This window comes from Chlamydomonas reinhardtii, chromosome 16 (assembly GCF_000002595.2).
Source record: "Chlamydomonas reinhardtii strain CC-503 cw92 mt+ chromosome 16, whole genome shotgun sequence".
Taxonomy (NCBI): Eukaryota; Viridiplantae; Chlorophyta; class Chlorophyceae; order Chlamydomonadales; family Chlamydomonadaceae; genus Chlamydomonas; species Chlamydomonas reinhardtii.
In genome coordinates this window covers 6,192,993-6,218,171 of record NC_057019.1, presented here as the reverse complement: position 1 = coordinate 6,218,171, position 25,179 = coordinate 6,192,993, and the positions used below count along the sequence as shown (strand labels likewise).

Below are 25,179 nucleotides of genomic sequence, written 5' to 3'. Positions count from 1 at the left end.
ATCGTACGTGCCACTCACAATTGACAATGGCAGCAAAAAGAACTAAGAAAGAGCTGAACTGGAACCGTGAGCAATGTGGGACTGCATAGGCAGATGGCACAGCGCTGATATTTGCGGACAACGGTAACATACTATGAGGCCTAAAGGTGCTACATGAATGGCCTGAGCGGCGTGGGCGAAGCCGGAGGCCGAACGATGGCCGCGAGGCTGTCTTGCAGCCCGAGAGCTCCCTTGCTGGCACTGGTTTCTCTTGTAGCGTGTGTTGTGCTGACGTCTGTGTCGGGCGCATCCAACTACACCGCGGTCATAAAATGCGCGGACTGCGCGAAGGTAAAACGGGCTTTGCTAAAATCCATATGTTCGGCGCATATGGTAAACTGTTGTTAAGTCTAACGCGTGCCTTGTCACTTCTTTCTGGCCCCTCTGCAGCTCTGGGAACTTCCGCGCCTGACTCAGGGCGAGGAGTTTGACATGCTGAACGCGTACTCCGGGTTTATGCATGACGAAGTCATCGTCTTGACTGAGGAGACGTCCGCGGACTTGCCAGTCGCGCAGCAAATGTTCACCGAGGACACGCTTATTACAGCGCCAACGGACACAATGCAGACCGTGTTTCTGGGGCCGTATCCCGCTGGTCTAAAGATTATGACAGGTGCGTGGCGAAGGCTGGGGCCGACGACGTCCGGTCTCGACGTGCACGGGTTTGGGGTTTGGCGGCCTTCCGCGGGGGCTGGCAACAAATGCGCTTCACATGACTGCTCCCGAGCTGCTGCTTCATCATGGTCATACAGTGCACGGTCTCAACTTTTGCCATGCCGGCCTGACGCTCCTTTCCCTTGCGGTGCAGGCGTCGGGTTGACGCTGCAAGGGGTGGATGCACACAACGTTCTAGCCACGTTCAACATGACCGGCGGTCCCAACGGAACTTGGTCCCTGTCAGTAGACTCCGTGGAGCAGCAGCCCGGGTCGTGGCTGCGGCTGGTGCGCAGCGAGCTGGTGCTGCTGGACTGCGCCGTGGCGCAGGCGCTGTGGCGGGCGGCGGGGCTGCCGGCGGCGCAGCGGCCCTGGGGCTGGAACATGACGCAGGTGGGACCAGGGGCCGAGGCGGGGACCTGGGGCGGGGCGGTGGGCCGGGTCACCCGCTGTTACAGCGACTGGAGCGACTCGAGCTTGCCAAGGGCTCAGGTCTCAAGGCGCAGGCAGGGCTGGCGCCCTGTGACAGGACTTGTGGATGGTCGCCCGCCTGCCCGCTGCGGTTGCTGACTGGGTGTGCGGATGCACCTGGGTCGGAAGGCACCTGCGCACCGCTTAGCCTCCTCGAGCGTGTACGCAAACCGTCAGTACCTGTACTGTGCCCCACTCAATGTCGCAGCTGCTGGAGCCGGAAATTGTGGTGCAGCACATTCACCAGCCCGGGCTGCATGTGGAGGGGGTTTACATATCCTGCAACCAGGTGCGCGTGCGGGCAGCCAGCTGTACCTGAGCAGTCGGAGTCTCTCAGCGTGGGCTATGTCTGTGTGGGCTATGTCTCTGCACTGTTACCTGTGACGGACCCATCAGGCTCTCCCCGCTCTCGTGGGATTGCCACGCTGTTCGGGCGCTCGCAGGTGTGTGACCCTGTCACGGGCGTGCGGACCATGCCGGTGACAACGGCGTCGGATCTCTACAGCGCGCTGGCTGTTGTGGATGACAACATAGACGGCTGCTCAGCCTACGTGATTGAGCTGCAGCAGAGCCTTTCCTTGGCTGCCGGCCTCATTCCGCCGCCGTCGGGGCCGCCGCCGCCGCCCGCGCTGGCCGGCAGCATGAATAGCACGTCGCACAACGCGCAGCTGCATAGGCGCCTGCAACGCGGCACTGGGCGCCGGCGCGCCGACCGCTTTCAACCTCGCCGGTTGGACAACAGCGGGTCTGTCACTGGCGACGCGGAGGGCGGCTCCGGCACTGCACTTGGAGGCGGCTTTCGCCGCCGACTGCGGCACTTTCACTACGCGCACACGTTCAACGGGACGGTCCATGTGCAGGTGTGCCGTGTGGTGGTCGGGTGTGAGTGGGACACCGGTGGAAGGCCTGTACGTGTACGTGCGCGGCGCCTTGAGTTGCTGCGCAACTTCCGGCGAAGCTGCGCCTGCACGGCACCCAGCCCCCGCGGCGGACCCTGTCCTACCGCGGCACCTATGACCCCCTCCCTCTCGACCGCCGGCCGCAGACCAACGTGACTTTCCGGGGTGTGGTGGCGAACTCATCCGTCCGCTTCAACGTCTCCACCGCCGTCGTGCTGGACCTGTCCTACCTCATGTCGGTGTTCGTGGTGTCGCCGCCCGCCGTGATCATGTTCAACAACGTCACGCTCATCAACCTGGCGTCACCACTGACGGGCGTCCTGGCGCTGCCCATGTACGTGGTGGACCTGGCGGCGCGCATCATCGCAGCCGACTTTGACGTGATGGGCGTCCATGTCAATCTCACGTCCATCGTGCTAAAGGACGCGGGCGTGGTGCTGACGCCGGTGAGGGGCCAGGAGCAGGCATGGGAGGGTCGGTGCTAGGGCAGATGGCAGGGCTTGCAGAGGGCAAGCGTCTTTTTCGCCATGTGTGCTTCACCGCTGTCCATGCGTCCTGCCGCAGGATGAGCTGGCGTACGAGACGACTTGGCTTCGGGCCTACCCGGACAACCCGCCTACGTTGTCGCTGCAGCAGAGGCTGTGGCTCAACAGCTCGGTCACAACCGCGCAGGTAAGAGCAAGAACGCCTGCGCCCATGCAATCCATCCTAGGCAGCCCGGTCATCTGTTCATTCAATTCATGTGTTCGTTGTAATCTTTATCTGTCACGTGCTGCACCTTCACTTATCTGGGCCAGCTCACTTTGCTCCATTCAACTCATCTTACCGCAGCTGGACCAAATTACGTCGAACACCATGATTCTGTCTTTGTTTGCTGGCTGGGACATTCGGGGGTACAACATGCACATCGTGAGCGTGCCGCCGCCGGGCCAAAAGCTCATGGTGCCGGCCATCGGCATCGGGCTGGTGTCGCCCACGCCGCTGTCGCTGTACCCCCAGGTGGGTGGGTTTGGCCCTGTGCATACGCTCGCCAGCTGTCCAACTTCCTCCGACCTACCCCTTAAGCTTCCTGCTCTTGTAGCACGGCGGGCGTAGGAACAGCCACGCCACGCCTGAACGGAACCTGCACGGCGCAACGCCACAGCGCCCCGCGCGTCCACTAGCGGCCTCGCCACACAGCGCAGTATCAGCTCAAATGGCGGCGCCCTCTCCTGCCACCCACACTCCTTGCAGGTGGTGGCGCTCAACAGCAGCGAGGCGCTGGTGCTGGTGTGCAACTCCACTGCCGGCTTTGTCATCTCGCCGGCCGCGAAGCCCGGCGGACAGCCGCTGCTAGACCCCTACGGCAACCCCATGCCCAACTACTTCGCCTTCCCCGGCGCCGCCACCGCCGTGTGGGTAAACATGCTGCCCATCGGCACCACCTCGGCGCTGTATGCCGTGAAGCCGCCGCGCGGCTCCACGGGCTTCGTGACCCTCCAACGCAGCGTCACGCTGGGGCCGCTCCTGGACCCAGTGACCGGCGGGCTGTCTTCCTTGCAGCAGGGCCTGCCGCCCGTTCTGGATATGGGCTCGCAGCGCGTCTCCTGGGGCGCCATGGCCGACCCCAGCTACAGGTGGGGAGCGGCGAACGCGCGCTTGCGCCGCCACCACTGTCTGATGCTGCCCCCGCTGACGCTGGAGGGCCGAGGGTGCCATTGCTGCGCATGTCTGGCACACTGACAGTTGTGCCCTGATTCACCATCTGCAGCCTGACGCTGCGCAACATGACGATTGTCGGGCTGAATAGCCCCGAGCGCTGGCCGGCGCCCTACGTGGTGCGCTGCCTTGACCTGCCGCTGTGGGCTCTCAGCGTGAACCGCCTGCCTTCGCTTGGCGGCGAGGCGCCGCAGCTTATCTTCATGGGCACCAACGTGAGCGTGTCGACCCAGGAGCTGGAGTTCTGGGATGCGTGCTACAAGGTGAGTGCCGGGCGCCGGGGACACTGCACGTCAAGCACCGTGCCGCGCATGCGCCGGGCGGATTGGGCCCGGCGCCGCGGTGAATGGGGTCAGGGGTATGCCTTGCAGAGCGCTTTGGGCAGGTGTGCTGGGAGCAGCCACGTCCGCGAGGCTTGGCAGCCGAGCAGGTTCGCCGCATGGGAGCAGGCCAGGAAAGCCAATCCTGAAACCGTATGGGTGCTTTCTGTGTCGTTGTTGTATCACAAACAGATGCTGACATCGCCGGGCTCGCTTTCCAACAACCCGACTCTGGCGCCGGCCTGTGACGGCCTGGGACTCAAGTCCTTCCGTGCGGCGCGCCTGGACAAGCACAGCATGCTGGTCACATTGCTCGAGGTGTGCACCGCGCGTGTGGCCTTCTCTTCCGTGTGCGCCGCAATGCTTGCATGCATGCGTGCACGGCTTGCGCGACCATCGCTGCCGCACTCGCTGCCTGCGATTCCGGGCCCATGCCGCTGACACGCGCATTTCGCCGACGTGTGACGTGTGCCGCGTCGACCGGGTGCAGGGCATGGGCATGGTCGCGCGCGACGTTGTCCTGCGCGACGACATCCGGCCCTACCAGCGCTACGACTTGGACGTCTTGCTGCCCGACGCGATCCAGCCGCCGCCGCCGCCCATGCTGCCCGGCGGCTACTTTGCAGCGGAAGCGCCGCCGGAGAGCAAGAAGTGGGTCACCCCGCTCGCCATCGTTGTCTCCGTCGCCGGCGTCACAATCCTGTTGCTGTTGGCGACGTACATGAAGTACAGGCGCCGCGGCGGCCACGCCGCGCCGTACGTCAACGTGCACATGATGAGGTGCGTAGCCAGGGCTCCGTTTCATAAGGAGATGGTCGACGCGCTGCATCCAAGCGCTGCGGTCCACTGCCTTGGACACTAGCGCACTGAGTTACCATTGTTACAAAAGTGATGGCGGCGTTGCGGCTCCGCAGGATGATGGCGGACGGCTCGTCGCGTCCGTACCTTCTGCACAACATCCGTGAGAAGATGACGGACGAGGAGCAGGTCGCGCTCGAGCGGGAGCTTGAGAGGGAGCGAATGAAGAACATCGAGCGCGGCGAGAAGGAGCTGGCACTCGCTCGCAGCCGCTCCAAGGGTAGCAGCCGCGCCAGCAGCGCGGGGCGGCGGGCCGGCGGGCTCGGCGGCTCCGGCACTGGGCTGGACAACGCCGGGACCGGTAGCGCGGGGCCGGGCGGCAGTGGCGCGCCTACGACCAACACGGGCAGCAGCGGCGATGGCCTTGGTGGAGCCGTGCGGAGCCTGCGGGCTCGGCTGGGGCTTGGCGGTGGTAACCAGGTGGGTGCTGCAGGCGTGGTGGCCAGGGAGCCTGGGGCATAGCAACAGGGCCGTAATCAGGCTTTCCAGCCCATGCGACGAGTTTGTCACACCATCTGGCACACCCCATGCGTACAGGCGAGGCGCTCACGCTTCAGCATGAATGAAAGCACGGGTTACATCGCAGCGGCGCAGGAGGGCACCACCGATGACATTCATGGCGGCGGCCAAACCGGCACCGGACCAGAGGCGGTGGGCATAGGGTTACTCCCCAGCCTGGCCGCGGCAGCTGCAGCGGGAGGCATGGCCGGCACTGCAGCTGCAGGCTGGAACCAGGACCAACAGCAGCAGCAGCAGCAGCAGCAGCAGCAGCAGCAGGGCTGGGCCGGCGGGCAGGGACAGGGACAGGGACAGGGTGCGTATGGCACCGGGGGTGCGCAGGGTGCATCCGGCGCTTTTTGGGACTACACGCAGAACAACGCGCTGTACGGCGGCCCGTCTCCTGGGGAGCAAAACGTCGAGGGCGGTGCCATGGCCTGGCAGGTTTCTCAGCAACAGCAGCAGCGGCAGCATGACCAATACCAGCAGCAACAGCAAGCCGTGTATGGTCAGCAGCAGCAGCAGCAGCAGCAGCAGGCCAACGGGGATGCCGCGGGGGTCAACGGAGCCGGGCCCGATGCCACCGCCGCGGCGGTTGGCGAGGGCATGAACCCCACCATCGCAATTCCTGCGGAGGCAGTGAGTGCGGTGCGGCAGGCGGCTGCAGCACCGCTGCTTGCCACTTCATCGATGCCAATCGCAACCTCTGCCGTCGCTAAGCAGGATTTGGCGGGCGCCCGCGGCTGCTTGTCGTCGGCGGCGGGCAAGCGTCGCATCCTGGACGTCGCATCGGCGCTAAACGGCACCGGCGGCGGCTTGGCTGAGGCGCCGTCCTGCGGCGGCAGCGCCACCACCACTGGCACTGAGGCCATGCAGCACTTGTTTCAGACCACACAGACCGGCTTCAGCTCTCCAGCGGTCACGCCTGGAGTGGACGCCGACGGCTCCACAGGCGCCGCTACCGCTGGCGTCGGTGCCGCAGCGCGCCCCAGCAGCACGTCGACCGGCGGCCTTGCGCCCAGTCTGCAGCGCGCGAACCTGCAGAGCGGCAGTGCCCAGCAGGCCAGCGGGCACGGCAGCCCGCACGGCGGCACCCACCACCTGTACCCCTCCCCGCACGTGGGCGTGGGGTCGGGCTCACTCGCGCGCCAGATTCCGTCCTCGCTGATGCAGGCGAGGCCCACGGCGGACGACGCTCGCTCCTACGGCACGACAGGCACCGCCACGTCCATCGCGCCCACAGAAGGCGGTGCAGCCCTGACGGAGGCGGAGGCCGGCCTTTCTGCTGGCGTCGTGGGACACAGCGGCGCGGCGTCGCCTGTCAACAACAGGGTGGGCCGTTTGTGCCGTGGTGAAGGCACTCCTGTGCATGCAAATATACTGTCACTCGTGCAGCGCAACTCGACGCGTGTCGTACCTCCGTGCCCGTGCCGTGCCCTTAACTGTTTGCCCGGAATCCATGCCGCACACAGGCGCTTACGGCGCCGCAGGTCGCTCGCAGCTCGTCCCACTACAGCAGCGGCAGCGCTATGCTGGTGGACCCGCCCGCCATCGGTGCCGGGTCTGGTGCGTCCTTCACCTCCACGCCCATGCACATGGTGCCCTTAGCCGACGCCGGTGTCGCCGGTGCATCCGCCTCCTCCTCCTTACACGCTGGCGCAAGCACGCCCGTCGGCGGCGGCAGAGCTGGCGAGCAGCAGGCAGCTCCTAGCAGCGTGAGCCTGGTTGATGGCGGCGGCATGATCTCCGTTGGCGCTGGTGCAGGCCCGCTTTGCTCAACCACGGGGGCCGCGCTGGCCGTCCACTCCGGCAACCGTGCCTCGATGGAGGCCGCAGACGCGGTCCATTCGGGCGGCGTTGCGGGCAACACCGCTCCTGTTCTCTCCGAAGTGTTGCCCTCAGCCCCGCTCTCGGGATCGCGCCTGCCGCCGCCTACGGGGCCGGCGGCGCAGCCATCGGCGTTGCCCTCAGGCACGCTGCGGCATCAGGCCAGCGAGCCCAACTTTTTCTTGATGGGAGGCGGCTGGTCCAGCAGCGGCCAGTCGAACAGGCGTGCGCTGGACAGCCCCGCCGCGGCGCAATACCTGGCGGAGGCCGGCGGCCCGGTTGCGGCCCCGCACGTGGCGCGGCCGCTGGCGCGGCACGGCTCCATCAACGGGCCGGGCATGGCTTCGGCGTTGGCAGCGGGCGGCGGCTCTGGCAATCTGCAGGACGCAATGGCAGGCAGCAGCCTAAGGCCCGGCGGAAGCGGCCACCTGCTTGCTCGCGCCTCGCCATCATCGCCCTACCGCTCCGCGGGTGGCGCGCCGTCTGGGCTGCGCACCTCCGCGTTCATGCCGACCGTGGCGGCGGCGGCGGCCGCGGCGGCCATGTCCACCGTGCGGGGGCGTGGCAGCAGCGGCAACATAACGCCGCCGCGCAAGCCGTCCATAGAGGCGTACGAACCCGGGCCGCAGGCGAGCGTTGGCGGCTCCAGCCCGCGAGGTGGCAGTCGGCGGCCCGGCGGCGTCATGCGCCTCAGCGAGGCTGAGAACCGCGGCCGCACCGACAGCTCGCGCAGCATGGACGGCAGCGGCGGCGGCGCGGTCGGGGGCGGCGGCGCTTTAGCGGCTGGCGGCAAGGGCGACAAGGGCGACGCCCTGCCGCCCGCTCCGCCGTCCAACGAGTCGCTGAAGGCCAACCTGAGCAAGCTGCTGGTCGGCTCGCTGTCCACGCTGTTCTCCGTGGACGGGCTGGCGGGTGCAGTGCAGGCGTCCAAGACGGCATCGCAGGCGGCCGGGGGCGCGGCCGGGGCCAGCGGCGGCAGCGTGACGGCCGGCTCGCAGTCGGGCGCGGCGCGGCGCGTGTCGGCGCTGCAGCTGGCGGAGAGCGGGCGCGGCGGTGGCGGCAGCAATGGGCTTGCGCCTGCGGGCAGGATGAGCATGGCTGCCGGCGCGGGCGTGGGCGGTGCGGCTGGCTCTGCCATGGCGACTGGCGGAGGCTTGGGCATGGCAGGCCGGACTGCCGGGATGGCTGCAAGTAACATGACGCTGGGCGCGGCCCTGAGTGAGCTGACCGCGGATATGGAGAACCGTCTGAATGAGAACCAGCTGGTGATCCAGCAGGTGCTGGGCTCGGGCGCCTTCGGCACCGTGTACAAGGCGCTGTGGAAGGGGCTGCAGGTGGCGGTGAAGACCATGACGCTGACGGCGGACGCCGTGACGCAGGGCCGCCATGCCGCGCTGATGGAGGCGGCGCTGTCAAAGTCCATCTTCCACCCCAACGTGGTCACCACCTACACCTGCGATCTGAAGCCTATGCACGTGGACAGCCGGCGCGGCGGCGCAATGACCGGCCTGCAGATCATGAACGAGACGCAGGTCATCCAGGAATGGCGCCTGTACATTGTGCAGGAGTTCTGTGACGGCGGCTCACTCCGCCACGCCATCCAGGCGCGCTCCTTCCTCAACACCAGCACCGGCGCGCCGCAAATGGAGTGGGTCCTGCAGATGGCGCGCGAGATAGCCAGCGGCCTGCAGTATCTGCACGAGCGAAACATCATCCACGGAGACCTGTGAGTCGTCAGCTGGCTGAATCGCGTTGGCATCAAACGCTGTGCTTCTGTCTTTGCTTGAATGCTGTAGGTTGAGTCTGTGAGTCCAGGCATAGCATACTGACAGAGCAATAATGGGTACTCCTGACCCCTACGCAGGAACCCGGCCAACGTGCTTCTGAAGCGCGAGGATGCCAGCGTGTTGGGCTACACAGCCAAGATCGCGGACTTTGGCTTGTCCGTGCACATGCACGCGGAGCAGAGTCACGTGTCAAACACCAAACGCGGCACACCCTTCTACACCGCCCCCGAGGGTGAGCGCCAAGGAGGTTGGGAGGGAAACGGTCAGCGTTCAGGTTTCGAGAAAAACTCTGCTACGGGCTCATTAGCTTACAAGTCTTCTTCACGTTTGCTATACAACTGCCCTTGCCTTACCGTGCCAACTTTGCGAAACATGCGCAGTGACGAACGCCGGCAACCTGACGCGCTTTGCCGACGTCTTCTCCTACGGCGTGGTGCTGTGGGAGCTGTACTGCAGCCGCTGCGCCTGGACCTACGGCCCGCAAGGCCGCCTGGTGCACCAGCGCGGCTTCCCGCACCTGCCGCCCTCCTGCCCGCGCTCCTACGCGCAACTGGTCAGCATCTGCATGCAGCCGGCGCACAAGCAGCGACCCACCTTCAAGCAGATCGGCAACATGATCGATTCGATGCTGCGTGAGTGTGAGCGCGCGTACGCGGCAACGGCAGGATATGTTAGTGGCGGCGGCGGAAACTGGTGGTCATCTGGCGGTGGAGGCATGCCGCCACAGCAACAGCAGCAGCAGATGCTGATGCAGGGCCCACCGCAGGGGCCGCCACAAGGCGCCGCCACGCAGGGCCAGTGGCAAGACGGGTCTGCGCAGATGGGGCCCGGACTGGGGGCGCAGCAGGCGCCGGGCCCGTGGCAGATGCACTCGCCCATGCAGTCCCAGTCGCAGGTGCTGCCGCCGCTAACAGACGCAATGCAGCCCGCGCGCTCGCCGTCTCCTTTCGGCCACGGCATGGCCTACCGCAGCAGCGCCGCGTACAGCTCTAGTACCGACCTGGCGGCCGTGGATTCGAGCCGCAGCCTGCCGGCCCCGCCGGACGGTAGCCAGCCCAACGCGTCCCCGCTGGCCTCCGGACCGCAGGCGCCGGTGGCGCGGTACGGCCCCCAAGCGTATGACCGCACCAATAGTCAGGGCTCCACGGGCGGCGGCCTGGTCGGCCGCGGCAGCCTGACGCCGCCGCAAACAGGCCAGCTAGACGGCGCGGGCAGCGCAGCCAACCCAGTGGCGGGCGCGGTCGCCGAGGCCAGCACAGCCGCGGTCGGGGTCGCGGACTATCTCGGCAACCAGCGCTCGTCGGCGCAGTCGGAGCGCGGGCCGGGCAGTGGCGTGTCCACACCAGGCAGCGTGTCGCTTGCCGCCCCCAACTTCTCCCGAGGGCCCTCCGACTGGAGCAACCACAGTGCGGCGCCGCCGCCGATCGAGCAGGTGGCCGCAGGCGGCAGCAGCGGCGGACCTCAGGGCGCCACTGCGGCAGGCGGCCGCAGTGCAAGCGCGAGCGCTGGCGGCAGTGGCTGTAGCAGCAGCAGCAGCGGCGGACTGCCGGCGGGGCCGGCTGCCACTACGCGCGCGGTCAGTGTCACGGCGCGGAGCCCATTCGCGGTTGCAGCGCCTGGCACTGGCCTGCCTCGCGCGGTGTCACCGCAGCTCTCACGCTTGTCCAACGCATCCGAGGTTGGCAGCAGCTCTCTCCCCATGCCACCAACGCTGCCAGCGGGCAGCGCTGTGGCGGCAGCAAACAAAGGCAGCGGCGGTGCAACTGGCACCGTGTTTCTGCAGCGCATGGGCAGCAGCGGCGGCGCCGGCGCCAGCGCGGCGGCGGTGGCCGCGGCCACAGCAGCCGCGGCAGCCACGGTCACAGCCGCCGCAGCTGCGCTGGCGACGGGTCAATCTGGCGGCCCATTGGCTTGCCATGATGCGTCGCCCGGGACGAGCGCTGAGATTGCTGCCGGGGACTATAAGGAAGCAGCCATGGTGGCTCCAGCCGTCCTAGATGTGGGGCGCCGCGCTTCTGCCGAGCTCGGCACGCTGCAAGCCGCGGCCCACCAGCCCAGTGACGCCGGTGTATCGGAGGGGGGCCTTGTAATTGTTGGCCTGGACCACGGTGGCATGGGCGGCGCTGTGCCGAACGCCGCGGCCGCCGCGGCCGCCGCCGCCGCCGCCGCAGCGAGTGGCGGCGGCGCTGGCAGCTCTGGTGACGGCAGCGGCGGCGGCGGTTTGACGGGCGTGATGCGCGGCTTTGAGATTCCGGCGGAGGTGCCGCGCTTCGGCCGGCCTGACCTGCCGACGGTGATGGAGACAGAGGACGGCGATGGCGAGGCCACCACGCAGGACACCCTGCTTCAGGAGCCCAGCGGCGGATCCGACCCGGCCGCGCGGCCGTCAGAAGACGCAGCCAACCTGTCCAGCGGCCTGCCCAGCTCCCGGCTTGGTTCATCGCCTGGCCACGGTCACAGCCACGCACACGGCGACAGCCACGGCCACGGTCAGGCGAAGGACGCAACGGCGGCAGCGCCAGCGGCGCCGCCGCCGCTTAATGTCAGTGTTGGCTCGACCAGCAGTGGCACGCGAGCCACCATTGCCGTGGCGCTGGCAGCGGGCAGCGCCTCGGGCAACGCAGGTACCACCTCGCGCTACCAGCCTCCCGACCTGTCCACTGTGCTGGAGACGGATGAGGGCAGCGCGATGTCAGACACGCGCGGCTCACGCCTGCCGTCATCGGCCGCCGCACACGGCACCGCTGCCAACGGCGCCGCCGGCGCCGCCGGCGGCAGCTGCAGTAGCCCCTCGGCGCATGGCTGCGTCATGGACAGAATGACGGCGTTGGCGCTGGCAGAGGTGCTGCCGGCGTCCGAAAGCGGCTCGCATGCGGCTTCGCTCAACGCCTCCACCGCAGCCGCGCCGCACGTGGTCGCAGCGGCTGGGCTGGGCAGCAGCGAAGGCGCCGCCGGCAGCGTCGGCCTGGAGGATGGCCGCGTGGCTGCGGGATCGGCGGAAGCAACGGGCGAAACAGCGAGGGACCGAGGGGTGACGGGGGGCGGAACCGAACCTGGCTCGGGCCAGGGAAATGAGCTCGGCGCTGTGGCCGCAATGGCGGTGGCGGTGGCAGTGCCGGTGTTCGCTCGCACCTCAATCCCGCCACCGACTCCCGTCGGCGCAGCCGCTAGTGCGGTCAGCGCCGGTGTCGACGGCGCCCTGCCTCCCGAGTTTGGCCGAGCGTCCGTGGGCCCCAATAGCCCGGCATCGCCGCTGGCTCAGGCGCAGTTTGCGCGCGGTTCAATGACGGCATCAACGCCTGCCGGCGGCAGCCCGGCTGGGGCAAGGCCCCTCGCACCGGCCTTTGGGCGGGCGTCGTTGGCGCCTGACAGCCCCGCGGCGCCGCCCGCTCCGCCGAACTTTGCCCGGGAGTCGGCGGCTCCCACGTCGCCGGACGGCGTCGGGCTAGCAGCGACGCAGGACTCTGCAGCATATGCCGCGGCCGCGGCGCCGGCCTTTGCGCGCCCGAGCCTCGGCCTCTCTCCCAGTGACATTGTCGGAGACGCCACCGCAACCATGCTGCCCCCGCCTCCGCCGTCACACCTGCGCGCACCCTACGCGCAGCCACTCCCGTACGGAATGCGTCCGCCGCAGCTGCAGGGGCCCGCAGCGCCGCCGACCACCCCTGCCTCCGCCACCGCGGCAGGCGCGGCTGGCATGGCGGCAGGCGCGGGCTCGCCCTTTGCGCGACCGTCACTGGGCGCTGCCGGCTTCTCTGTCATGCCGCCGGCAATGCCGGCCGCGTCGTCGTCAGCCGCCAAGTTCATTCGCGCGAGCGTCGGCGTGTCGCAAAGCGAGGCGCTGCAGGACGGGGGGTACGGCCAGCTGCCGCCGTTGCCAACGGCGGCGGCGGCGATTGGGATGCAGGCGCCGATGGCCATGCCCCAGCAAGCGCCCGGCACCAACCCCTTCTCGAGGCCGAGCTGGGCCACAATCAAGCGCAACGCCGCCGCAGCCGGGCTGCCGCCGACCGGGGGCGCGCCCGGCCCGTCGCTTGCGTCGATGGCGGCTGCGCCGCCGCCGCCGCCGGCAGCCGCTGCTGCTGCTGTGGCAGACCCAGCTGGCAACCGCTTCGTCCGCGCAAGCATGGGCGTCCAGCAGACGGCGGCACTGGCGGAGGCCGCGGCCGCGGGGGCACAGGCGCCGTACGGGAGCCTCGTGGCAGGCGGTGGCCCCTTCGCCCGCGCTAGCATGGGCGGCGTGGCCATCGCGTACCCCTCGGCAGGCCCTACAGCTGCCGCCCCCGCGGGTGCACCGCCCTTCGTCCGCCCCAGCATGAACGCTCCACCCGGCGGAATGCCACCACCACCACCGCCGCCGCCGCCGCTTGGCATGCCAGGCCCGTTCCCGGGTGCAGGCGCCACCGTCGGGCCTTTCCCGCGGCCAAGCACCGGCTCGGGGCCGGTGGTCATGCCGCCGCCGCCTGCGCGCGGCCCTGTCGCGGCTCCCTTCGCCCGGCCTAGCCTCGGCGGCACGATGGGCGCGCCTCCAGGGCCCCTTGTAGCTGCGACTGGTGCCGCGCCCGCGGGCGTTGGTGCTGGGCCGTTTGTGCGGCCAAGTTATGGCAGCCCCGGCGGCCCGGCGGGCCCGGCGGGTCAGGTGCCAGCTGCTGGTGGCGGTGCTGCCGGCGGCTTGAACCCATTTGTTCGCCCCAGCTTTGGCAGCCCCGGCGGCCCGGCAGGCCCTGTTGGCGGAGTGACGATGGCGCCACCCGGCGGCGCCGCGCCCTTCGTCCGGCCCAGCTTTGGATCCGGAGCGCCGCAGCTGCCCGCCCACGCCCAGGGCCTGCCGTCGGTGCTGGTGGGTGCCGAGCTTGCTGCGCTGCCCTCCATGCATGCCATGCACACCAGCGGCACGGCGGCGCACGGATATGGGCAGCAGCTGTCCCAGCAGCCGCCACAGCAGCCGCCACAGCAGCCTCCACAGCAGCCACCACAACAGCCACAGCCGCAGGCCATGTGGTCTTCTGTACCGACGCCGGCAGCCGCTCCAGTCGCAATGTCGACGGCGGCAACCGCCGCCACCCCAGGGGACATTGCAGACGCTGCGCTGCCTCGTGCCGCCGCAGGCCCCAACGCGGCCGCTGCCGCGCCCGCGCCGGTCCGCGCCTCCATCCCCGCAAGCTCAGAGCTTGTCGACGACAGCAACAGGGACGACGACGCTAGCGCCCAATTCGCCATGAGCAGAAGCGACAACAGCCTCACCACACCCACCAGCCCCGCAGGCAGCGCCAGCCCCGTCGGACCTTCGGCGCTGCACCAAGCCGCCGCCGCCGCGGCCCTGACGGCGGCGGCGGCCGAGCCGCTGGAGCCGCCGCGCCTGCTGCCGCCGGGCTCCGGCTCCGCCGCCGCGCTGGCGCCAGGCGCCGTGGTGCAGCTCGGCGGCGCGCGCGTCTCCTCGGGACTGTCCGCGGGAGGTAGCACGCGTGGCCCCCGCTCGCTCGTGGCCCCGCCTGACGTCTTCGGCTCGCCGGTGTTTGCCACCGGTCTAGCGCTGGAGGCATCTAGCTCGCTGGCAGGGGGCAACGCCAGCCTCAGCAGCGCTGTGGTGGGCAGCCTCAGCGGCGGTCTGGCAAGCGCCGCCGGCAACAACAGCAGCAACAGCCTGATGGGAGCCGCGGTAAGCACCGCCGGCGGCGGCACGGAGCTGTCGCTTGCGGCGCTGGTGGCGGCGGAGGTCAGCCGCACGGGCGTCGACGTGACGTTTGGAAGCACCATGGAAAGCAGCGGCCAGTCTGCCGGCAGTGGCCGGGTCCTGGACGCCGTGCTGAGGGGCGGCGGCCCCATGCCGGCGCTCCGCGGCGCCGTGCCACAGCCCACGCCCGCCGCGCAGCAGCAGCAAGGGCAGGTGCCGATGGGTGTGCCGATACCCCAGATGCAGATGCAGATGCAGCCGCCACCCGGCGCCGTGCGCATGCCGGGCTTTGGAAGCGTGGGTGGAGGAAGCGGTGGAGGCGGCGGCATGCGCACTGGCCCGTTCATGCACCGAAGCCGCACCGGCGTGCAGCGCCGCGCGTCTTTCGACCATGCCAGCTTCCGCTTCTCCGCAAATGGCACCATGATGCCTGTGATGCCGGGCGCTGACGGCCAGCCGATGAGCCCACGGCAGCTGCACCTGCAGTGGCAGAGCAACGCGGCCTTGGGCAACAACGGCGGCGTCGTCCCCGCCAATGACTGGACGGCTCCGCACTACAGCGCGGGCGGCGCCGCCAGCGCCAACATCCTCGGCGGCGGCGGAGGGGGTGGCCATGGCAACTTCGGGCGCATGAGCGCGAGCGGCGTGCAGTCGTACACGTCAATGCCGTTGTACGGCAGTTTCAGTGGCGTGGGCGCAGGCAACGGCTACGGCATGAGCCGCTTCGCGGCTGGAGGTGGTGGCGGCGGCGGCGGCGGCAGCGGCCCTCGCAGCTTCCATATGTCTCCCCGTCGCCATTCGTTTCACATGCAGCAACAGCAGGCCGCAGCCTACTTTGGGCAGCAGCAGCAGCAGCAGCAGCAGCAGGCGCTGGGCATGGCGCCGCAGATGCCAGCGGCTGGATTTGACGGCGGCGGCGGCATGGCTGGCATGGGCATGTACTCCCAGCAGCAGCAGCAGCAGCTACAGCTACAGCCGATGCCGATGGCGTGGGGCGGCCAGGGCGGTGCGGTGTACGGCGTGATGGGGCCGCAGAGCGCGGCGGCTGTTCCCGGTGCCGGCGGCCCCAGCACGATCCCCGGGTCCGCGCCGGTGGCTGCGGCGCCCCGCTTTCAGCGTGACAGCATCCGCACCCTGGAAGCCTCGGCGCGCTCGGGCGCCGCCACAGGCGGCCCCGACGGCCCGCTGTCCGGGGCCCCGCACGGCGCTTTCGGCAGCGTCGGCGACTCCAAGCACTCCGGCTTCCTGCGTGTCCTCAAAGACGCCGTCGGCGGCTTCCGCCGCCTGTCGCTTGCGCGCATTGAAGCCGAGGGTGGCGGCGGCGGCGGCGGTGCTGCCGCCGCCGGCAGTTCGGCGGCATTGATGTCGCAAAGCACCGCCAGCGGGCCCAGCGGCGGCCGCGGTCTGCCTTCCGGGACCTCGGGTGGGCCGACCGGCTCCTCCACCGTTCCGCCCTCATTCGGGCGCTCGGCCCTGCCGCTGGCGGAAATTGAGGCGGCCTTGGCGGAGGACGTTGCCATCAGCGGCGTCAGTGGCGGCGCTGACGCCGTCGGCGGCGGCGTGCTGAAGGCACCGCAGGCGGCGCCGCCAGGCTCCATGTACGACCCGTTTGCGGCGGCGCCGCCACTGCTGGGAGTGCCGTACGAGCTGAATGAGGCGGGCATTAGTAACGGCGGCGGCGGCATGAGCGGCCGTGTGCTGGCGGTGCATACTCTCGGCGGCCACGGCCACGGCCACGGCGTGCACGGCATTGGCGGCCATGGCGGCGGCAACCCGTTCGACATGCCGCAGGGCGACAGCTTGGACGAGGCGCTGAGGCTGGCCAAGACCAGTCTGTCCACCGTGCTTGAGTCCAATGCCACCTTCAGCCGCACCTGCAGGTGGGGCGCGTGATGGGTTCCAAGGGACGTTTCGAGTTGTTTCCTCTTTGCATGTACGAGGACAGTTTGCGTGCATGCCAGGATCCTGCCTGCTTTGATGTTGCCTGTTGCTTTTGAAGGCTCCACTCATGTTATGCACGGCTGGCGCTGTATTGCACGTTGTCCTCCTCCCGTACCTGCACCTGCACCTGCAGCATCGCGCCCAGCAGCCAAAGCTCAATGGTCGCCAGCGGCACCATGGTCGGCGCCGCTCCCGGCGAGCCGGGCGCACCCAGTACCGGCGCAACAACGCCCGGCCGCTTCCACCGCCGCAGTGCCGCCGCCACGACAGGCAGCGCCGGGGCTGCTGGTGCCACGCCAGCTGCTGCTGGCGCCGGCGCTGGTGGTGCGAAGCGATCCCCCAGCCGCAGCCGCGGCGCCAGTCTGGGCCGGCGCTCTCGCGGCTCACTGACAGGGCTGGTGGAAGAGGCGCACGGGGAGTCGGGGGCGGAGTCGGGCCCAGACGCAGCAGCCAAGCGCTCGGGAGAAGCGGCTGGGTCGCGCAAGGGGCTGGCGGGCAAGAGCAAGCACAAGCCGCAGTTGCTGCTCGACGGCGAGGGCATTTGAATGAATAGAGGGAGTGGAAAGGACACGGGACAGATGGTACGGTAGTTTCGCAGCATGCCCGCGCCAGCGGACGTGTAAGGGGGGTTTGGATTGAGTTCGGGGGTTCTGAAGTCACTGCGTCCCTGGGCAGGTGTGCACGGGACCCTGGGCAGGCGTGCAGGGGTCCCATGGGCAAGGAAGTGGGCCGGTTGGCGGGATTGACCAACTAGACCAAGGTAACCGCGTTGGCTCGTTGAAGATTGTACGAATGACTAATGCTGAAAGGCAGGATGTTGCGTTCTGTACAAGCCAACATGGAGACGTAGAAAGTATTGCGTAAGCCGTTGCGTCCGTTCATGTGTCGTCGGTGTGCGGTGAATGCGGAGACGCGGAGGATGCACTGTTCTCGTAATACATATGCATCCTGGGATATGGTACGGCGCTATGTATGTGTATGTGACAAGGAGGGACGAAATGCTGAAACCAAGCGCGCTCAGGTACTATAAATGGGCTAGACGAGTGGTATTAGTACACCAGGAGGATATGGGACTGTGTTTCTTCGCGCGAGTCAAGCCACGCTGTGGCTCCGGTCTGCTTAAATATCGGCCAGGATGCCCTGTTCTCGTATGCATGTATATGTTTCTCTAGTAACGACGCTTGCGGCCTGTGCACCTGGATACCTTGCTTCCCGAAAAGGGCGGGAGCTGTCGCGGGCCTGTTTCACGGCACAGACTAAAGGGCTAAAGGGCAAGGGCGCACCAAAAATGAGACAAAAGAGCCGTAAACCCGAACAGGGACGTCCTCGTCCAGTGCTAAATCGACCCTAAGAAGCATTTGCAGTAATGATACAACGATTTGGGCATTAGATTTCATAGCACGGCGATGGGCCGCTTACTCGCGTTGGGGGGCGTCCGCGTTCGTGCGCCTGGCGCACGGGCGGCGGCACGTGCTGCCACCGGTGGCCGCGGCAGCCGCTCTACAGCTGGGTGGCGGCGCATATGGCTAGATAGGTATTTCTTTTTGGGCTGAGCCCCCCCAGCGAAGCGTTCCAGGGGGGGGGCGAAGCCCCCCAGGAACACCCCTGTCCGTGCGTGCGTGCGTGGTGTCGGCAAAACATAGCATACTGGCACAAACCGCGACTGCTACGTATTAGTATTTGTTAATGCCTATTGCATGTAAATAGGTAGCAGGGAAAATTCGGGCGGAGCGAGAAGTGCCTTCGCGCGTCCATGGAAATTGACTTTCGCGAGGTCGCGAGGAAAGCATCCGGTGCCCGCCGATATGCAGTCTATAATGCAAACTATGTTGGCGGCAAGCAAAGCGGGGAAGTATATCGAAAGTCTTTGAGCAACTTGCGCTGCCATGCCTGCCGACGCGCCAGAATGCCGAGAAGCCCCGAGGTCGCCCCCGCCCCGCGCCTAGCCCTTTGAGCGTGGGGCGCCGGGGAGGTGTTGAGTATGGCAGGAGGCGAAAGAAATGCTTGGGGTGTTTGGAACGTGACAAGGCACACATGTGGCGCGGGAAATCCCGCACGGCCCCAACCCGAGTGTCCCTAGCCGATGCGCCTGCGCGTCGTAGCGGCATGGAGGCTCTGACGGGGCGTTACACGCCTATTAGCTCCCAAGCGTACGGAAGCTCAGCCCATTTTCCAGCTGTACAAAGCTGACACCCCTTGTTTACACGCCGTCCGCTCGGCGGCCGATCAGCGCCGCTAACCAAATCCGCCTTCTTCCGATTCTCAAGCTCATGGCACGCGGGTACGAACCACTCTGGTCATTTGCTGTGTCCGAACTTTGACAGCCTGGTAGACCGCACAGGAATCATCTGTCTATGCCGCCAGCATACCGCCAGCTATCCGGCTACTATGGTGCGGAGCTGAGAGAAACCTGAAAGGCCTTACGGCTGCAGCTGTGCATGGGGTGTGCAGTGGGACACGGAAAGCGTGATGGATAGCGTACGCACAGTGTATGCAGGATACGCAATCGCCGCTGTAAAGGCATCAAAAAGTTTTGCACAACTGTCACAGGTGCATGCTCGCTCCAAGCCAAACCCGCACGCTCGGACGGCTCTCAGTCGAATAGTTTACCCCCCATCCTGACCCCGCGATCGGAAGTTTGAACAGCCATACAGCCTTCAGGGCCCGCAAAGGCCGCTCCTTAACTTGATCAATAAGTGGCAGACCAGGAACCGAGTAAATCTTGCCACTGTCTCTACCGGCGCCTGCGCGGCCGCAGAGTCCACAAATGGCAGACTTTATCCCCAAGCAATTAGAAGAGTTACTGTTCCTTCATCGTGAGGTGAACGAGAAGGATAAGCAGCTGGACGACGTGAAGAACCAGCTGTCGCAATGCACCGACGCTGCACAGCAGGCAGCTCTCCAGAGCAAGCTCAACCAGCTGCAGAGTACCGTCGATGACCTCATCGTTATGCGGAAGCTGCTCACATCGCTATCGTCCGGTGCGTCCCGTTGCGACACCATGCGCAGAGCGCCTTTGCTCTTAGTGCATCGTTGCTTTCTGCGAGGATCGCAAGGCGTCAATCATTGCTTTGGGCGCCCAATCGAGCTTCCCGAGGCCATGGTGTCACTTCCCGTGCCTGTCCCAGCCCCCGGCTAACGAGTGTATAACACGTTAAACATGTTTGCTCTTCTCTGATGGCGCCTGCAGAGAGCGTGTGCGCGGGCGGCGCTGGTTCGGGCGGTCGACCTGATAGAGTTGGAGCCGGCGGCGGCGACGCAGGTGGGGCGGGTGCAGGCGGGGCAGGCGCAGCCACTAGCAACGTGTCTTGTTCTTGATGACAGCAGGCGCGTCGTTTCCTAGCCCGCCCGCCCTAGCTGCACTGATATGCGCAGCTGTTATGACCGCATTTTGGTTTGGTTGCGGCGTAGGGTTGGTGGCGTGGATATTGGTGCGGCGCAATAGCTAGTTGCGTCGAGCCTCCATAACAGCCCGCCCTTTTGTGATGGCGCAGGTGCGGGTGCGGATGCGCCGCCGGCTCCAAGGCGGCTGGTGGATAGCGCAGCCAAGCTGCTGCCGGCGCCCTTGGACGACGGCGGCGTCGTGTGGAAGCTGACGTACTACGGCGACCGCGCACTGACATACGTGGATGCGACCGGGGTGGTGGGCCATGTCCGCTCGTGGGCTGAAGCGGCCTTGAGGGCGGCGCGTGACCAAGAATGGGGAAATGTCCCCACGCCCTTGCTGGTCTCGGGGCTCATCAAGGTCGGTGCGCCTGTTCGCTCGCTGTGCTGCAGTTGGTTGTTGCACATTATTATAATTGTGCGCCCGACCAGTAGCCGCAGCCAGGTGCCTCGAGCCTCAGTGTGGTTTCATGTCGGTGCCCGGACAGTGGAGGCTACCGCAAAGCATTGCGCTCGGGTCCCGCGTGAGCTCCTGCTCAAAAGCCTCCGCCATGTGCATCTCTCCATGTCTGCCGCAGACGGGCAAGTCGTACACGCTGGAACACGTGGTGCCCGCGGTCGTGGCGGAGGCGCTGTGCAAGCAGCAGCGGGCGGAGCAGCAGGCGAAGCAGCAGCAACAGCAACAGCAGCTGGTGGACCGGGCGGAGGATGGCCTGCTGGCGGGCATGATGGTCCTGCGGCTGAGGGGCGACCAGTTGGATCGTTCGGTACGTCTGCATCGGCGAATGGGTGTGTGTCAACCTAGTTGATTGTTGGAACGCAGGCTGCGCGTGCGCGCGCGCGGCTGCCGTTCCACATTGCCGTTCCGATTTACTGTTCAGTGTTGTTTCTGTTTCTGCGCTGTTTCTCTTTTGTGCATTCTCTGTGGCCACGCCGTGAGCGCACTGCTGTAGTGGCAGCTAAGGCGGCAGGGATTGGCGGAGCCTTGCTTGGGTTGTGCATGCATTGGACTACAGCTACGTGTGGGCAATCGGCGGCACGAATGGTGCCACCGGTGCAAAATGGCGCGTGTGCTGCTAACGATGCGCTCCCATCAACCCGAACGCCACGCAGAGGGGCGCCACAGCCATGCTGAAGAGCCTACTGCATCTGCTGCTTCTGTGGGCGCGCGAGGAGCATGTGCCCGTGCGGGCTGGTGCGCTGGCGGCTGCAGAGGCTGACCTGGTGTGGCCGGACATCGGCACGCCCAGCATGCTGGGCAACGCCGTCCTCTCTTTCCTCAAGGCAGTGGAGGTACCGGTGCTGGTGCTGTGCGGTGGGTGTTCGTGGCGTCGTATAGCAGCGGATCGATGGCTTGGGCATTCAATATTTGTCCTGGTGCATTTCTGCTGCGTTGAGTCTTGGTCGATTTTGTTTGGCCGGTCTTGCTGATGTTGTTGCAGTAGCGCGGGGCAGCAGTAAAGCCGTGCACTCAAGAAGAAACGACACGGACTTACTGTCTGTGTATGTGGCACTGAATGGATTGGGTCCATTGATGTCATCAAGGCACAATGCACACGAACCCGGATACCGCATGGGCCTGCGTCACACAACCCCCTTAGGGAGTCGCAGGGCGAGCCCCCGTAGGATACCCGTTGACTGGCAAAGTGCGTGTCTGGCAACGTGCCAGGCAGGCACTCCTTTGCCAGCCGCCGCATCCAATGTGTGGAAGCCGCGCCTACTGCAAGCGAGCCCTCACTTACCTGGCGCATGCGTGTTATCGAAGAGGCGGGAATAAAGCTCACAGGTAGCACGGCTTGCCCGCTGGCGAGGTATGCCCACCTGCCAGCACGCCTACTTGCCCTAAACGCGGCACGCACGCACAACAGCATGAACGAACATGTGTCTTGGGGTTTGGGGTGTTGCATTCCCAACTCTACTCCGCTCCCTAATTGCTGCTGACGTCAGCCTCCCCATCCCCGCCACACACGCAGACGAGGTGCAGAGCCTGTTCCTGCCGACCATCGGCGACAAGCTGGACGCCGCTGGCGCCTCGTACATGCGCGACACCTTCATGAAGCAGCTGCTGGTGTACGGCCCCCACACCGTGCTGTGGTGCCTGACCGGATCAGACATGGCACAGACCTGGATCAACATCGCGCGAATGCCACCCAACGGTTGCGCGCTCATCGTCAGCGTCTGCGCCGCCCACCTGCCGGCGACCTACAGCGCCGCGCACGTACATTCCGTGTGGCAGCAGCTGCAGGACAGGCATCCTGATGTGGTGCTGGACCGCCGGCTGCTGGAGCTCTGCCCGCGGTCAATTGCGCTCCTGACGATGCTGGTGCGCGCCTGGGTCGGCGGCTCGTGCCCCAGCGACGTGGACGCCTTCGTGCGCAACTTCATGCAGTCCAAGCTCATGGACGAGGTGTGTATGTGAATGCACGGCGGCACACCTACGCACCCACCTCATCAGCGACTGCGTACATGTGTTTTAGCCTGGTGTCATCAGCAGCGTACGTCCTAACCGTTGACTGCCTTGATGCGTCGCTGGGGCAATAGTGTTTGTTGTGCACCATTGACTGGTTGTGTTGTTGTTGTTGTTGTTGTTGAGCGGGCGTTTGGTTGCAACCAAACCCTCATGACCAAATGACCAGCAGATACATGGCGTCCAATATCTTCGATGCCTTCTCATTGATTGCCTGGCATCCATCCACGCCATGTCATTTCCAACTGTCTACCTCAGTCATGCAGGGAGTGGAAGCTTAGTCTGGAGGCCATGCCAGTATCGCAGCGGCTCACGATACTGGACCTGTCGTTTCCGGCCGTGGGGGCGCGGATCGACACAGGGCTGCACTCCGGCCTGCGGTTCTACCTGAGGCCGCACCTGGAGAAGAGGGCGGACGGTCTCTACTTCCTCCGCGACTCGCACCAGCGCCAGATTGTGCGGGTGAGGCAGTAGGGCGTACATCGCAATACGTGCGTACGTGTGTGCCCAAGCCAAGCTTTTCTCTTCACCCCACCTCACGCAACCGGCTACCCATCATGTGTTAGCATGCATAATTGCAAATGCTTAGCGCTAGGGCCAGTTCAATCATGACTGCTGGTTTGCAGCCTCCTACCCCCTGAGTTTTCTTCTGAGTGCCCCCCGGGCGTCCCCTGAAAAGGTGCGCGCCGCGTTACGTCACGCCCTCGCCCCTGCTTGCCCATCCACGTGCAGTTCCTGTTGGACAAAGACGGCGCGCTGCGGGACAGCTGGACCGATTTAGAGTTCAGCGCCACCCTGACGCAGCTGGACGGCGGCTGGAACCTGTTCTATTTGGGAGAGTTTGCCGACTACCTGCTCGGGCCCAGCGCAAGCCGCCGGTGGCAGAGCAAGGAGCCGCCGGCTGGGAAGGAGGACTTCGAGGCCAAGCTACAGGTTGGTAGATCCGTAGACGTGCTGCAGGGCTTAAGCTCAATTTCGGGTTTGGGTCAGAGAAGGCTAATAGAAGTGCAGATGAAGTCTGCATGTGCGGGTGGCACTGGTGGCGCTCTCTTCGCTCTGTGTTGGGAAGCCCCGATATTGCGTGCCGCTCAACTGTGGTGTGTGTATCGTGTCAGTTTGCCTTGTGCGCACGCACACCCATACGCCACGTACGTAGTTCGCCACGCTGATATGTCAAACTTCTAGGTTGACATTGCTCACGCCATCCATCGCAGGCCATTGCCGCCGACGTCGCCATCAAGCTGTGCGAGGCAGGGGCGGCGGCAGGAGGCGACCAGCAGCAGCAGCCGGGCGGCGGCGGCGCGGCGCTGGGCCCCCAGGAGCTGTGGGAGCGGCAGCCCTGGTTCCAGGAGGTGCTGAACTCGGACTGGAACGACCGCGACCGCGAGGCCTACGTGAAGAACAAGCTGGCGCGGCGCACGCACCTGGCCATGCTGGTCTTCTACCTGCGGTGGGTGGGTGGGTGGGTGGGTAGGTGCTGCTGCCGCCCTTGCTGCTGTCGTCCAGAGGATGGGGTCATGTGGGAGGGTGGGCGCATGTCATGTGCCAGGACGTACGCAGGGCGTTTGCCTCCTTTGAAGGCAGCGGTGGGGCCACGTACGGTATCATGGGAGCTGCGATGGGTGCTTGCTGTGAGTGCGCATGCGCTGCTTCAAGGATGAGCAGCAGCGTCTGCGTTCCATGCCTCCCCTGACCACCATCAGCGCTCAGTCGTGTACCGAGCCTGAGCCTGAGGCGCGTGGGTGTGTGGCTAGACGTCTGACCTGGACGCTGACCCGGGCGCACTACCATGACTGTTGCTGTATACACGTGTGTCTGCACGTCCGCAGGCTGAGCCGCAACGTGCTTGGCCATACGAAGCCGTGGGATCGGGAGGCCGGCTCCAAGCTGCTGGATGTGGGCGTGATCGAGGCGCTGCCCGGCGCTCTGGGGCAGTCCCTCTTTGAATTCAACGAGGCCATGGTGGGGGCGCTGCGGCTGCTGTCGCGCTGCACCGTGCAAGCAGCCGCTGCGGCGTTTTCGGCGGAGCTGTCAGGCGGCGGAATTGGCGGCGGCAGCATTGATGAGGGCTCGGGTGAGGACGACAGCAGCAGCGGCAGTGGCCTGAGCGGCGGCGCGCGCGGAAGCAGTGGCGGCGGCCTGCGCAGCGCCACAGGCGGCGCCGGCAGCACCAGCAGCGGCGATGGGCATGGAAGAAGCAGCAGCGGCGGTGGGCGTGGTAGCAGCAGCGGAGGGCGGGGCCGCGGTGCAGGGGCGCTGCCTGACCACCATGTGCTTTCGCACCGGGCGGGACCAGCGGCGGCAGGGTGCGGTCATCGCCCGCCGCTGGTGTACGCCACCGGCGGCAGTCATGGGAGGTGGGGCCATGGAGAACAGCGGGCACCCACACTCGCGCCGCGCCTGCGCGTACGGCTTCCCCTCTTTGCACCAGCAGCCGCAGCAGCGGTGGGGCCGCGGCTACCCTGCTGGTGATGAGGTCGCATGTGCCTTGTCGGCCGAGGCCGCGGCTGATATCCGACCAGTACAGGCTCTGCGCGGCGGTCTGTGGCTAAGTGCGTGGCCCAGTAGATTAGTACAGGTCAGGGATAGTAGTCAGCTTTTACATGGCTCCGAGTGCAGTACAGGTCAGGGATAGTAGTCAGCTTCTACATGGCTCCGAGTG

At 66.5% G+C, this 25,179-nt stretch overlaps 2 protein-coding genes across 2 annotated transcripts in view; both read left to right on the top strand.

Moving 5' to 3' along the window:
- Positions 1-46: 46 nt before the first annotated feature.
- CHLRE_16g675150v5 (uncharacterized protein) lies at positions 47-18,092 on the top strand. Its single transcript, XM_043071265.1, has 18 exons — positions 47-330; positions 430-652; positions 848-1,086; positions 1,373-1,453; positions 1,608-2,024; positions 2,210-2,509; positions 2,628-2,735; positions 2,895-3,062; positions 3,297-3,679; positions 3,814-4,024; positions 4,274-4,399; positions 4,572-4,861; positions 4,996-5,359; positions 5,477-6,769; positions 6,910-8,990; positions 9,129-9,283; positions 9,432-16,605; positions 16,800-18,092. Exons 1-18 carry the CDS (start codon positions 196-198, stop codon positions 17,209-17,211), a joined length of 14,160 nt encoding a protein of 4,719 aa, XP_042916113.1. The 5' UTR covers positions 47-195; the 3' UTR covers positions 17,212-18,092.
- Positions 18,093-19,196: 1,104 nt separating this feature from the next.
- CHLRE_16g675200v5 (uncharacterized protein) overlaps positions 19,197-25,179 on the top strand; it is a 7,196-nt gene continuing 1,213 nt past the window's right edge. Inside the window, exons 1-10 of the mRNA XM_043071266.1 lie at positions 19,197-19,647; positions 19,857-19,928; positions 20,161-20,411; positions 20,629-20,817; positions 21,164-21,365; positions 22,024-22,457; positions 22,776-22,979; positions 23,250-23,450; positions 23,732-23,967; positions 24,347-25,179. The exon at positions 24,347-25,179 is cut by the window's right edge and continues 1,213 nt beyond it. Coding sequence (XP_042916112.1) covers positions 19,434-19,647; positions 19,857-19,928; positions 20,161-20,411; positions 20,629-20,817; positions 21,164-21,365; positions 22,024-22,457; positions 22,776-22,979; positions 23,250-23,450; positions 23,732-23,967; positions 24,347-24,989 — 2,646 coding nt within the window. The 5' untranslated portion in view covers positions 19,197-19,433 and the 3' untranslated portion in view covers positions 24,990-25,179. The remainder of the gene's footprint in view (positions 19,648-19,856; positions 19,929-20,160; positions 20,412-20,628; positions 20,818-21,163; positions 21,366-22,023; positions 22,458-22,775; positions 22,980-23,249; positions 23,451-23,731; positions 23,968-24,346) is intronic.